General features: G+C 41.0%; 1 protein-coding gene across 2 annotated transcripts in view; it reads right to left on the reverse strand.

Annotated features, from left to right (window-relative positions):
• Positions 1-15,328, reverse strand: part of FRMD4B (FERM domain containing 4B) — a 192,971-nt gene that overhangs the window by 36,768 nt on the left and 140,875 nt on the right. For both annotated transcript variants that reach the window (XM_074957463.1, XM_074957464.1), the window contains 3 exons: positions 3,103-3,186; positions 1,844-1,909; positions 531-588 (listed from right to left, as the gene is read on the reverse strand). In XM_074957463.1, coding sequence (XP_074813564.1) covers positions 531-588; positions 1,844-1,909; positions 3,103-3,186 — 208 coding nt within the window. The remainder of the gene's footprint in view (positions 1-530; positions 589-1,843; positions 1,910-3,102; positions 3,187-15,328) is intronic.

Consider the following 15,328-nt stretch of genomic DNA (forward strand, 5'->3'; position numbering starts at 1 on the left):
CTGCGCTAAGTTTAGGCTAAAATAGCTCTGAGGGTGAGGTGGCGTGGGCTGCACAGGCCTGCCTGACCTCCTTGGTATGTATTCGATTGTGCAGCCAATGCTTAAGCCCATGCCACCGTGTTCTTACTGCTACTTTTAGCGAGCTAGGTAGAGTGCAGTTAGCGCAGGTATGTCTGCATGAGCTGTAAACCACACCCCTGGCTACAGCACAGATGTACCCTATCTCTTCTCTCTCTTACATGTTTTCTAATCTTGATTAACAATGCACCGGGCCTCTGGAGAAATGTAACTGCTTAAAAGCTAGAAGTGATATCCAGTTTAATTAGGATGGTAGGATTACGTTTTAAAGCAACGATTCCCTTCTGCCTTCTCTGTAAATGATTTGCAGTCCACCAATAAGAGAACAGTTCTCTAAGAACACTGAAAAAGTATGAATCAGAAGTCCAGTTTTTAATATTGACAGGCAGATGCTGTACAGTGAAACTGTTCCCTCAAGAATGGAATCATGTTATCTATAAACAATCACTAACCTTTACTCCATAGTAATGGACTCCATATGTAGGCAGAGCTTCTACCACTTTCATGTACCTGTAGACAGATTTACAGTGTATTTGATGAGTTGCTCTAGAGAGAATAATGCCTCTTAACATATCCTCTTTTACATATGCATTCAGATAAAATCATTTATCTTTTGCATATTAAGTGACGGGCTCAGCACCCTCCATTGGGAACAGAGGTGAAATTCTGGCCCAGTTAAAGTCTATGGCAAAACTTCTGTGCACACGCAACAAATTTTTGGAAAATAAAGTAACTGTTCCCTGTAATTCCTCTTATCAAGAGTTGAGGAAGCTGAGACTAAAACTACATGTTGAAAGGTCTTTTCTGAAATGTCAGAATCATAGAACCATAGGGTTTAGAAGGGACCGCAAGTCTAATCCCCTGCCAAGATGCAGGATTTGTTGTGTCTAAACCATCCAAGACAGAATGTTGCAGGAAAAGAGCTGCCTAGGCTTATTTAATTCTGGTGACTTGGGAAAATGGGAAGGAGAGTTATGGTAACATCAAAAAAGAAGTGGTTTGAAGTAGTAATATTAATACATTTATGCCATTAAGGGTCTACGTGATTCAATACGTTGGTGATTCAATGGATTAGTGAACCTCTGAAAAGATCATTTATTCTACATTCCTACTTGAAAGAGTCCTAGGTCTTAACAGCAGGACTTTTACTGGTTAGGAGAGAGGTGCAGTGTGGGGAAACTTGCACGCTGTCTGCTTCATATAACTATGTAGCTCTTCTCAAACATCTGGGCATATTACACCTTATATTATATTTGCCTCCACTCAGTAATTCTAGGTCTGATATAAAGCTCAGCAATGGGAATCTGTCCATTGACTTCAATTGGCTTTGGAATAGCCCCTAAGTCCCTCACCTTTTGAAAACCAAATTCAAACCACCTTAAAACAATAAATATATTTGTTATCCTTACACAACTTAAGGCAACATCCTCCTTCAGATTTTGGGGTAAAAATTAACTGTTAGCAAACAAAGCTTGGAGGCAATCCCTCTGGTACTGGTATTAAAATGAGGCCATAATCATTTTTTGCATATCGAAGATATTTAAAGGAGGTAAAACCTTAACTGGGGACTTGTGAAATGCAAAATTTAAGACATGGGTTAATGTAAATTTGCTGTCTGTATTAAATAGTATCAATCAAAAATGTCGTTGCTACAGATATGAATGGTGAAAGTCCACAATGAATGATTATCAGCACAACATCATTCTCACACATCAACAGAAAGTATTTCAAAAATACCCCCCAATGAAATAAACGATACACTCACTGAACAATAGCTTGTCCTCTGGTCAGACCTTTAATTTTTATATAATGTTCAATTACTCTGTCCTCACTGCAAAACAAGCACAAAATCAATTTAGCGGCTCAGTGATTTTTTTTTACATGCAGTAACTTTTGATGATATTCAAACCCAGGCTCAGCATGTACCAAAGGCGCTTCATTGAACATTTCCTAATAGTTTCAGTTTCATAATGACTCCAGTTCCATCCTTCATTATGCAGAATGGAACCTTCTGTCTAATCCTTACTACATCATCCAATGTTCCAGAGTCTAATTAGCTACTCATTTCAGATCAACCAGCTTTGTTACAGATGCTGCTGTAGAATAATGGTACTAATTAGATAAATTCATATCTAGGACCTAAAAAACCCAGAACTTCAGACAGTGGCTAGTGCTGCTTATGTAAGACAGAGAACAGTTATAATGGATGTGTTAATTCCTACATATCCGTACAGGTTATTTTTATTCTCAGCCATGTAACAAATGAACCTACAGACGACTTATACCATCGTCACTCCATCATGTGTGTCTACATTTTGTTCGGCTGGAATTAGAAACAAAATACGCATTCGGCCCTCTATCACTCTTGAAGACAAATGAAAACCAGGCCAAGTGATTTAGTTGCATAGCACTTAATAGGGAAAAAAATGAATCCTTCTAAAAAGTATTAGTGGCAAAATGAGAAAAGTGCAAGTTAGAGCCTAGAAATGAAATAAAGCAGGATACTGTACCTGCATAAAGGGGATCTATTACAACATAAAAGTATCTTATTGTTTAATACTGTTTCTTCACAACACAAATGCTGAGCTGTATTTCTTACCTAAGGACACATGCTACAGATGGACTCAAGGCACAAAACTGTAACTGGCTCTGCATTTCAGACACCCCCTGGCCTGGAGAATTGTTTTGATTAAGCCTGCTCTAAACAATGGGTGCCATTTGCAAAATTCAGAGCTGGACTGGAGTTTGGATTTCAAGTCTCTCTCAAATTTGGTGATGTTCAGATCCAGAGATTTTGTTTGACCCCACAAAGGTCACAAAGGTAGGGGCTAACAAACACATTTATATCCAGATCTGGGTTTGGATTCAGAACCTCTAAAGTTTAGAAGTGTTTAGATACAGGGCTTGGGATCAAACCCATTTATAACACATGCTACACCCTTTACAAACAGTGTACAAAACTGACCTGGTAATGGCTACTAATTGCTACTAACATTCACATTTCTATACTAGCAAGGAGCTTACCAGTAAGTGAGTGACGGGTGTTCCTGCAAGGTCTTGGTAGGGAAGGCAGGCAGTGCCTTTAAATCTTTTCTTGTGTTATCGTCACTAAAAATAAAAATGGTACAAAAGTTACTGCTGCTAAATCACAGATGCAGTCATTAGTTTCCAGAAAAGGAAAGGCCACTGGGTATCAGCTACCCAAAAACATGTTCATTTGCACAATATTCCAGCTACTTTAGCAATGTAATTCTAGAGGCCTTCTGATACGACAATTCTGTAAAATGCTGTCCTGTACACCAGGGTTATCATTCATTGTGAGCACAATATCATGGCCAATGGGGAAATCAGGCTGCTGAAGAAAAGAAGAGATGGTATTTATCCATCTTTTAACAAATACCGTTGATTCCAGGCAGAATACAGGAGGTTGGAAACCTGCCCTGAGCATTTGTAGAAAGGAAACCTCTTGCCTGAATGACCATGTTGTTTTCAAGGTTTTCAGCAGAATTTTTGTTCAGCCTTTAGCTAGAAATTGATTCCTGTTAGGCAACCCATCTATTCCAGGCATGAAAAATACTAGGGCTGGTCAAAAAATTTCTAATCAAATAGTTTCCGGTTGAAAAAAAAACAAGTTTAGTCAAAATCAAAATTTTCTGAAGAGGGAAAAATACACTAATTTTGGTAAAATTTCCACAGAGAAAACCTAAATGAAATGTTTCATTTTGGATTGACTTGAAACTACAATTCCCATGGAACACTGCAGAGGCTTGGGTGGACGCAGAGATTAACATCAACCTGACCCGAAATAAACTGTTTTCATTTCAGGTTGGCAAACTGAAATTAAACATTTCAATTAGGGAACGTGGAAATGTTTGTTTTGATTGAAAATGTTGAAACAAACAAAATGGTTCGACCTCTATAACAGAAATTTTTCTGAATTTTTCCTTCTGTGAAAAGTTTGGATATTTTGATTGTTTGGCCCAATTTGGGACAAAACCCAGAATCAAAAGATCAGAAATTCCATTTTTGACCAGTTCTAGAAAAACAGTTAATATTCTAGTAAAAGTAAATACAATACACATTGGTTTTTGAACAAACTGGCACCCACTGAAGCTGGCAATAATAGACAGCACTGACGTGGTTAAAATTTTCTGTTTACATGCTCCATTAATCAATCAGCTGAAACTTGCACGCCTCATTTCTGCAGGCTTTAGCAGGGGTAGGAACAGGCATAAACATGACTTTTCCATGTAAAGAATGCACTGCTCTGATTCATTAACACTGGCCTAGATTTCTGAATTGAACAAGCTGGGTGACTTCCCGGAGTAGTTGTTCATGTGTCTGTTTTAGAGCCATGTTGCCGATCAGACTCTCCAGTTCAAGATTTTGTCTCAGTCACATTCCAGTTCTTCCCTCAGAATTTCTTGGTGTGTGTCTCACTGTGCATTGCTAGAGAGGAGTGCAGCATAAAACCTGCAGCATTGGCCCCGATCTTGTAATGCTGCATCTAGAGAAAGCAATGCAGGCCCAAGGCAGCACTAAAAAGTTGGCTTCTTGGAAGTGTGCTCAGTGCTTTTGGCAGGTGTTGCGCTGAAGGCACTGTAAATTAAAATTTTGTGTTTATTCAGAGCATGGGCTAGCTGCAGCGCAAGCTTCTTCCACATCACCCTGACAATGTGTCAACCCTGACACAGGGGAACCTTCTCTAGGGACAAGGTGATGACCCTCATTTTATTCTTCACCACCTCGGCTGAAGTTGCCACTACGGGTGGCCTATCGTACTAACTGGCTTTCAGTTTTATTTCTGAGCTTCCCACAGCCAGTGCTCTTGTGCCAGGAACATGCACAGCTCTTAGCATTCTGATCAGCCCCTGAATGCCACAAAACATGGATCTGTGAAGAAAATCAGAATCTTTTTTTTTTTTTTTTAAACTCCCAGTGTTGTCAACTCTCACAATATTGGGTGGGTTTTTTCCTTAAAGTCCCAGATGCTGAGATTGACAGAAATTACATGGGAATCTCAGCTTCCATTTAAACCAACACACAAAAAATACCCAGTAAGTTTCTAGCTCTCAGGGTTGTGGAGAAAAATCTTGAAAACATGACCCGAGTGCATCCTAAAGGCTCAGAAACCAGAAAGCAAATAAAAAGAACTCAATTGGTATTTATTTTTGTTTTAAAATCTCATGGTCTTTAAGTCAGTCTCACAATTTTTTGGGATGAGACTCATGAGTTTTGAGCCCTCTGGGTTGGCAATGCTGAACTCCACTGAAATATACTGGATTAGAGGAGTTTTAGAGGAAAATGTGAGCTATTTTCCTCAACGAGGAGGGGTAGGTGTTTCCTAAATACAGACATTTAGGCCACAATCTTCACAGCTGTGGGAGGTCTAGTATTTAGCACCAAAATCTGTATTTCGGCCCCTCGTTTGAGAGTTTTGTCACTGTACTTAGGTGCCAGCAGGATCGGGGTCCTATGTAGGTAGCTTGATTTCCACAGGTGCTAAACCTCACTGAATTCAATGGGTGCTCAGCATCTCTGGACTCCAGGCTACTCATTTAGGTGCCTGTATTAGTCACCTACCTTTGAAAATGTTCGCCTTAATATGTAGGCGCTGAGCTGGGGCAGGCTTTCTGCTTCACTGCAAGGCCTCTCATCTCCGCATATGGTGGGTTAGTAGACTAATCTAGTAACATTTGATCCTCATCGGATATCAAGATACGGGCTCCAATCAAATACATATGGCCCTTGACGCTGTAACTGTTGAAATATCTGCAACCTGGCCGCAGACTGAGCTCTACATTGCCTGCTGCCATTCTCTCTGCCCTGTGGGGCCCGTCTGCCCACCGCCAGTCAGTCTGGGAGACCCCCTAGTGGCTATCGATTACAACCTTTATGCAAATCCTCCACACTGAGACCATCAGCTCATTTCGCAGGCCACTGAGAACTGTTCTGTGGTAGCAACAAATTGCAATCACTTGCAGGGCCTCGACTGGACTGGAAGTGGCGGTTTAGCGGTAAAGGCTCTGGGCAGATCCCCAGCTAGTGTACGTCAACGTAGCCTGATTGAAGTCAACAGAGCTCTGATGAATTGCACAGGCTAGGGATCAGGCCTTCTGGCTGCAGAACATAATCCCCTGATGCACCCAGTTCCCCATAAATATAAAGAATAAAAAAATTTTTGTTTGAGAGGCCCAGACCTTGGAAGTTATCCCTTCCTAAGGTCCCCATCCTTTGATATGCTGTTTGACAGGTCCGTATTCTACATAGCATTCTGCAGCACATCTCCTGGCAGTACAAGACTATGGTAGGGGAGTTTGGTGGTTAAACAGAAGGCCCCACATTTCTAACGGCCATGCTGAGTTCCTTTCTCCATAGCCATAAGGTTAAACCTGTGGAATGTATGGAAATATGAACGAAAAACTTGAAGAAAAAGGGTATGTCCGTCTGCTTCCTTCGTCATGTACCTTTGCCCTCGAGTAAATTGCACAGCTTGGTATTTAAATGGCATCAAACTGCTGACTACACAGTAGGGATTAGCATTTGGGATGATTCACAGCTTCATGGAGAGTGAGAAACTGGGAGTCGGAGCCTCTCCCCTCCTCCCCAAAAGTTCATTATCACTTCTCCCTCTGGACAAAGCATGTTCTCCCCCTGATGTTTAGAATCACTACCACACGCCTTAATAATAGGCTCAGCTGTTTCTCAGAGGTGAGGAATCCAGATGAAAGTATCAATGATTTGAATGACAGGTTGGTGTTTGGTTTTTACAGGATCTGGAACCAGAGGTGAAATCATGGAGAGAGGGGACTGGGGAGAAACGCCCACTGCTCCACTGTTGAAATGACCCACCCAAACAAAGAGTAGGTCACTTTGAGCTGCAGCTCAGCATGCCTGGCTTTGAGCTGAATTCTAAAAGCCTCTCTCTGAAAAATGACTCTGGCTGGATGAATTTGAGGGTGGGTGGCGGTTACTGTAGGCAGTGGGTTGTTTGCAGTTGGTGATAACACAAGCCAGCCCTCCTAAGAGCAATGCTGGAATTTGGCTGTCAGGACCAGGGGGCCCCCACTTGCATTTAATCTGACCTCCAATACCAAGGGACTTCTTCATGAGTCAGCCCTGGTGGTTCCTGGCACCATTCCAACACTTAAAATGCCCAGGGTCAACAGGGCTGAATTTCTTTGGCAAAAAAGTTCATTTCCTAGGAAGAGAATATGGAACAAGCTTATTTGAAGTATTGTTCCCCCAGGAGAAGAATGAAAGAAAATGTGTATTTTCTCCTTTCTTTTCCATCCCACCCCGTGTATATTGTCCCCTAGTGTACATTTAACATAACTTGAATTGATCACCATCATCTGGATGGGAATACCCCAATTCTGAGATTTAATGAAAATCTATATTATGCACTTCTCAAGGCACAATGTTTTAATTTGCATTCTGTGCATCATCTATATTTAGTTTTCTGAAACAATGTGAACTAGCTTAGGGCGAGATACTGCCCCTGATCTGTATGTACAACTCTTATTGGTCTTAGTGAATGTGCTGTGTGTGGACTGAGTCCCTACAAAAATCCAAACAAACCCAACAACAAAATCCAAACAAATATTGTGCTATGAATAGAAAATCTAATCAAACAAACTACCATGTTTTTCTTATAGTAAGTCTGGCTCAACTTTATCTACCTATTGAAACCCACCTTATACCAGAAAGAGTAGGTTGTGGCTAAAAATTTTAGCTTTGTACATAAATCTCCATTAGAATTTTAAGAGGAACTTAAGGCAGACAATAATGGCACACTTCACTGCAAGTATATTACTAAGAATTAAAAACATTTAAAAGATGCATAATATATTTTCACTCTCAGTATGTGTATCTTCACAGCTTGTCGTTTCATGATACAACGCTCCCTGCTAGCCCAAGATTTACCGACACAACAGAACTGTGCTAATTAGAACCATTTGTCAATAGGTGCCCCCTTTTCCTTGTGCCCACTGTGTCAAATAACAATTTATTTTTGTTGCTAAAGCAGTAACTCAAGGTAAAAGCTTTGATGGAACAAGATGTGGTTAATGAGATTATCATTAAATGTGGAGCATGAAGTACAAAAGCAACAGGCACACCCAAGACAGCACTAACCAACAAACTAATTACATTTGGTATGGCATAACAGTTCAACATCTCTCATTTCTCTGTAAATCTTAACAACTTCTTGGTAAGTCTGGGATGTATCATAACAAAATGATATGAGGCGGTTTTGTCACTCTGGAATTGTTTTGCAAACAAACATCACATAAGACAGGAAGGGATTCAGATAATGAGGAGATTCGGACAATAGGGTTTGGGATAAACGGGAGTATACACTAGGCACAATCTTGGTGGTGGTGGTGGTGGTGGTGGTGGTGGTGTGTGTGTGGGTGTGTGAAGGGACTGGAACATGCAAGAGACAATACAATATTGTCATGTATTCTATACACTGGGGAAATTTTCTATTAAAAATTTTCCCTCTTGTTCTTTTAAAGGTTTTGTGTTAGAAAAAGAATGTTGCACACCCAAATTAAATACTAGAAATGGGATCTGTAATTTCTGTCAGGAGAATGGTTAGATTACTTGGTATATTCGGACACTTATCCCGATTCTTGAGAATTGCCAACTCCTCTAACTTTACAAAGATTGACTACCACTGAAGGAGAACGCTGTGCACTATTATTTATAAAAGGTAGACCAACACCACGCACAATTCTGATCTAAAGAATGTAACTCTATTGACTTCAATGGAGTTATTCCCAATTCATGCCAGAGTTGATGAGCGGAGACTTGAGAATCAGGCTCAGTGAACGGAATGTCTGTCTTATCGCTGGAATGCGTCTGGAACAGATGTGTTTTCTTAAGTATTTGAGGAAAGGGAGATGGGGGCTCAGTGAGTATCCATTGGGACGCTGTTCCATGCATAAAGGGCAGTATGTAAGCAGGTGTGAGAGGAGGCAGTAAAAATTATTAGGGTGGAGGATACAGGGTGAAAGAGGTGTAGATGGAGATAAGGGGGCAGCTACAGAAACAGGTGGAGCAAGGGAGAGCTTTTGACAATGAGATTAGGAAGCTTGAATTTAGGACAAAAGACCTCAAACAAAACAGGCGACTGCAATCCAGTGGAGAGACTCAAGCAGAGGGGAGAAGCGAATAGAGCAGCTAGATCTTGGAGCAGCATTCTAAGATACATTCATTTGATTGGTCCTCTTAGTGCCAAATATCACACATTTGCATTATTTCCCTAATCTCTCAGTCAGTCACAGTACAGTACTTTGGAACACGCAGGAAGTTTTTCTAGTCAAAAGGCCCAAATCCTGAATGGGGCTGATCAAGTGATTTACTTCAATGGGAGTTGGAGGTTCTCAGGACGTTCCAGAATCATGCCTTCCTTTAGCCAGTGGGGAGTTTCCCTGTGGAAAGGTTACAAGGTTTGGCCCCTCAAACACTGGATAAGTACATGCTATGGGTAAAAGGCATTGGAAAGAGCATCTGTCAAATGGCTTTTGAAGCAGTGTGGAAGGAAGATATCACACAGATGAAACCCACTGACTGTCCGTATCAACCTAATATCTGCTGAGAGACTAACTTTTGAAACGTATTATAGATAGAGACGGGCTTGTAATGAAAGCACAGGATCCCCATTGACTCTTTCCAATGGTTTCAAGGGGAGTCGGATCAGAGCCAAGGAGTCAGGAGACCTGGGTTCCAGCTCTGTTACACAGCGCTCAACCAGACAAGTTACATATGATCTCCACTCTTGAGTGTCTCTTTCTGAAAAAAAAGTGGAGATACTGGTAACCAACCTCACAGGGGTGTTGGAGGCCTATTCATTAATGTTTGGAAAGTGCTCAAAGGTCCTCAGATGGAGTGTGCTATTATGTTATGACAGTCCACTCCATTAGTGCATCTCTCTCAGCTAGGTACCGAAGCACACATATATGGCCCCTGTTACCATATATGTGAGCACCTCTCACTCTTTAGTTTTGTATTTATCCTCACAACACCATTACAAGGTAGGGAGGTGCTATTATACCCATTTTACAGGTTGGGCGCGGAGAGGCTTAGTGATTTGCTCAAGATCACACAGGAAGTCTATATTGGAGTCAGGACTTGAACTAGGTGTCCAATCATAGACCATGGCCTAAACCTTTTGGCCGTCTTTCCTCTCCAGCTCCAATATTGAGAGCTGAGTATTTTGAACATAAGGACCCTCAGTCTTTGAACAAAACTTCCACCATTGCTAAAGGGTATCCCACAGGCAGAACTAGAGCAGAACACGGTTAACTTGTAAAAGTACCTGCATGTGCATTTGTTAATATTCCCCCATAAGACCAGGCAGGAAGCAAATCTGTTTCAATTTACCTAGGGATTTGCTCTTGAACAAGGGAAGATTATTCACAGTTGACATGATGATCAAAGGATCCCAAGCCTCCCCCAAAAGACAGACTGTTATCGCTAACATTCATGACTTGTCTGTTCATACAAAAGTGAGATCAGCCAAATTAGTCGTGGTTCTTTTGTAGGTCTGAATACAGCAGCAAAGTTTAAAGCTTGTTATCACAGTCCTCTGTGCTGATACAAAGATACTTTAAAATACAAAAAAAGGTATCAAAATAATGATAAAAAGGACTGACAAATCTACAATGGCAAAACAGCGGAGGCTGAAGTGCTGTTATTCTGCTCATTCCCACCGTGCCTAGGCAGTGCAATACGGGCAACAGAATTGAGACTCTTACAGTAGAAATTAGGGAGCTAAAAGGAAGGAAATTCTAAGGTTGCCACTTTAAGCCAGACGTTGCTTTCAGTTACCTGGTGTAAATCTGGAGAAAGTTCACTTAAGTCAGTGGAGTTTCTCCAGATATTCACCAGTGTAATCAAGGACAAACTGAAGGTCAGAGTTACTGGAACGTAATTTTACACGGCGTAGGGGCAAACCCTCAGCTTAATACGCAGTCTGCATGATGGGAAGATGTACTTGGGCCAGGGGTGAAGGAATCCTTTCCTTGAGGCAGAGTAGTCTTGTCCTCGCTGCTACTCCAGCCCTAAGGCTGTAGTAGCCTGCATAGCTCCATGGGGGAGAGGACTGCATGCCCTCTGGACCCTTTGGCATCGCACTCACCCTTCTCTGGTGCACCTTGCACAATGAGCTCTGCACCAAGGAGAACACAGGCACAGCCCTCCCTAAATCCTGCCTACCCTGCTGAGCAGTACAGGGCCAGTTATTCAGCAACAGGGACAGGATTTGCCCCACTGATTCACATTTAAAAACCACAAAAAGACCCCATTTGTGGGATAATGGATGAATGTGACAGAACAAAACAGCTCTTTTGCACCCATTGCAGTGTATGTTGCTTCTATCACATGTACAGTTAGATTTCTTTAAAAATGCATGTTATTCTTAGCTCACACTATGCATCATTAGACCACATGAGATCATGTTATTAAATAACTTTGAAAACACCTTATATCCACCTCCACCCCCACGCAATATCTTGGTTACCTCCCTCACAGCATTTACACCTGACTCATTAAGGATATGTCTACACTGCAGTAAAACACCCACGTCTGGCCTGTATCAGATACTCGGGCTGTGGGGCTATACAATCGTAATGGGTTCTGGATAGAGCCCGGGTCCTAGGACCATCCCCCCTTGCGGGGTCCCAGAGCCCGGGCTCCAGCCCTAACATCTACACTGCAATTTTATAGCCTGAGGCAGCTGACACAGGTCAGCTGCGGGTGTTTTACTGCAGTGCAGGCAAACCCTCAGAGTCATTATTGACTTTTGTGTGGACCGTCCAAACTGATAACTACAAAACTACTTATTTACTCCACAGACTGAACGAAGCCTTGACTCAGATTGTTAGAAGAAGAGGGAAAAACATTAAAACGGCACTATCAATCTGACACGTGATCATTTCCAAATGAGAGCTAAAAGGAGCTGGAGGAACAGTGTCTTCCTTCAAATCCCCTTCTTGAGTTTGGTAGTTTTTACATCAAATCTTCCTGTTTTAAAATGCATTTTCTCTCCCCTGTTGCTGGCTGAAAGACCCACACAAACAGAAGAAAACTGGCAGATGTCCTACAGCTGCAAATCCTTACACAGACACACAACTTTTTGTGTATGAGCAATCTCTTAGCATGGGGGCCTATCAGGGGAAACCGTGAAAGTGACTATGCACAAAGTGCTGTCAAACAGGCAATGTAAACAAATGGGAAAAAAAAAATCCCAGAAATATTTTCTCTCTCAACTTTCAGTTTGAATCCTCTAAGGGGTTACCTATAACAGAATGTAAACAAAAGCTTCAGCCAGAAATAGGCTTTTATCTCCACTATCGTGAGAAATGCTGAAGTGTAGCAGGGTCAGTGTGCAATGCTATAAAGAATGCTCATAGGTTAGACTGCAGGAGCCAAAATTATTCCTTGATGTAACTAAGTCAATGGAGACACACTAGGGGTAAATTTGGCCTCATGAACTCAGTTCAAACTGATAGCTAAGCTTACCACATGGAAGACCTTTGCAGTCCATATTTTACAACCTGACCAGCTAGTTCTTGAGGCTTTTGTTTCATTATGCCTCCAGTAGAGACATGGATTTACTCAGTATCAAACCTTTATTGTAAGAGGTAAGAGAAAACCAGTCTAAATTCTGCTCTCTGTGTAAATCTTCAAGGAAACATGCTATTCAAGAGTATAACCCAACCTGCTGGTTTTAACAGGTAGCCCCTTTACGGTTTGGATCTTTTGTGTCTGAGAGACTCTCTCTCCCCTCTCAAACCACAGAAAGGTCAGAAGAGAAATCCAAGATAACAAAACAAAGAGGCTTGGAGTTTTCAGATCTGAATCAGCAATTTTCTTGGCCTTTTGGTCTGACTTCAGTATAATGACCTTCCAGTAGGGCTGGTTGAAAATTTTCCATCTAAACTATTGTTTTCAACAGGAATTTTGATTTTTTTCTTCAAAAATTTGTCTGCTTTCCCTAGACAATTTCAACTTTTGGTTGAAAAACTTAACGTTTGCAAAGTTTTCAATTCAGAAATTCTGCCAAGGTGTCTGATGGGAGTTGTAGTTCAATTGCCTCATTTCCCCAGGCTCCTCTTTGGCCAGGCTTCACAGCGGGACTACATCTCCCTTGATACACTGCAGTGGCTCAGACAGCAAGAATTAAATTTCCGTAGTACTCCTCTCCCTCTCCTCCACTCCCATTTTCTGAACCATTCTACCATCAAGACATGTTGCAAAGCCTATCTGCTATATTTATCCAGGGAGAAGGACGACTGGGAAAGGAGGGTCTTAGCTCTGTAGGGTAGAGAGGTATTATGACACTGTCAATAGATTAAATTTATTGAATGTGTTTTTATTTAAATTGTAATGCATGTTGCTTATTGTGTCAGGCACATCATATAAAATGAACTAAATGAACAAATAAATAAAATAATATGGCCTGATCTTGCAAATCTTGTTTCGTGTTAGTTGTCCCATCAGTTTCAAGTAAGCATTTCCAAAACTATGCCCATATTTTCATTGGGAAAAGTGTAGCTTACTTTGATCAAAAGAATTAATGGATTAGAAACAAAGGTCAAATGAGGTATCTGAGGAAAAAGTTTATGTAAAGAGTTACTGTGGACAGGCAAAATACACAATGATTCACTTGGCAAACAAGCAGAAATACAGTCATATGAGCAATGCCAGAGTGTCAACATTGATTTACGAGCTACCTGCATACTACCTACAGTGCATTTACAATGGAATACTTTGGGGGAACATTATATTTTAATATTATTGCATAGACATAAGAACATGAGAACAGCCATACTTGGTTAGACCAAAGGTCCATCTAGCCCAGTATCTTGTCTTCCGACAGAGGGAATGAACAGAACAGGTAATCATCAAGTGATCCTTATTTAGATGCTTATTTATCAACCTGTATTTTTAATCATCATTTTTCACTGGTGTCTGTGAAATGTGCTAGACTGCTAGACTGGGATGTCTAGAGACTGAAGCCCTCTATTAGGCCACCTGGTCTGCCACTTCATCCACCAACATGCCCCAACCTCATTCGGGTGGGGATTTCTGTAGGGCTTAGAGAGAAGTTCATTCTCCATGCTCATCCAATCCCTGGCCTCTTTGTGGAGATTGACAAGCATGTCTACTCATTACTGGGATTACGTGATGAGGACACTTGACTGCTGGGACCTGGAGAACTAACATATTTCACAGCCAACAGACAGTTACAACTTTTGCCATTACAACCTGGGTTGGACTTCAGCTAGGAAGCTAGACAGGAAAGGCTTTGTATGCCATGACCAATCCTTCAGGATGTACTATTTTTAAAGTGATGTCAGTCATAGGACGAGAAATATGGCAAACAGGTGCTATTCTATAAGACAAACAACTCTGATAAGTGTTATCACTAAGGTGCTATTCTATAAGACAAACAACAAATCTGTAAAGCAGCTACTTGTTCTAAGTTTTTGATAAAACATTCCTTTCTTGTAAACAATCTTCCAGTCTGTCCATAAAATAATAAGATTTTCAAGTAAAAGTTGACCAAAGGTCTCATATTGTTGTTCTTTCACTCTTAGTTTGGAGCACGTTGTTAACACTAGCTCATTATAGCTAAAAACAAAGAAAGTATTTAATTTATTCCTTTGTGAAATTGGGTTCGGGTGCTCCCGAAGTTACAATTATGCTACAATTGCAGTCTGCAAGGGTATCTTTTAAACAAACTATTTCCTTTCACAAACTGTGTTTATCACCCATGTAACGATAAACCCCAGTCTCTCATATATGTCAGCTATCAGGAATTCATTACATTGTCTGTGTTATGTTATGCCAGTCGGTAGTTATCTTTGCAGCCCACAGGCTAGAATGGAAATCCAATGTGTCAGCTATTTAAAGAAAATGGAAGCCCTCCTCCAGCAATTTAATTAACTTTCAGACAGCATGGGTTTGGCCTGAAATTACTGTGGAAAATATGATCTGAGATTATCTGCCAGAAAGTAAACTTTTAAAAAGGTAACTTTCCTGACACTGCACACAGTACTTAATCTGATATTAATCAACTTTTTCTTGCTGCTAGAAGCAAAAGATTTAGGACTGTCAATCTTCATTTCAGTTGTGCCCTGTCTGTTTCAGTCATGCCCCAGAAGCTATACAAACCTGAATAGACTGGAACTCACAACTATCACTGATAGAAAATATATTCTCTTAATAAAAAGGATTA

The sequence above is a fragment of the Natator depressus genome, chromosome 7 (genome assembly GCF_965152275.1).
Source record: "Natator depressus isolate rNatDep1 chromosome 7, rNatDep2.hap1, whole genome shotgun sequence".
Classification (NCBI taxonomy): Eukaryota; Metazoa; Chordata; order Testudines; family Cheloniidae; genus Natator; species Natator depressus.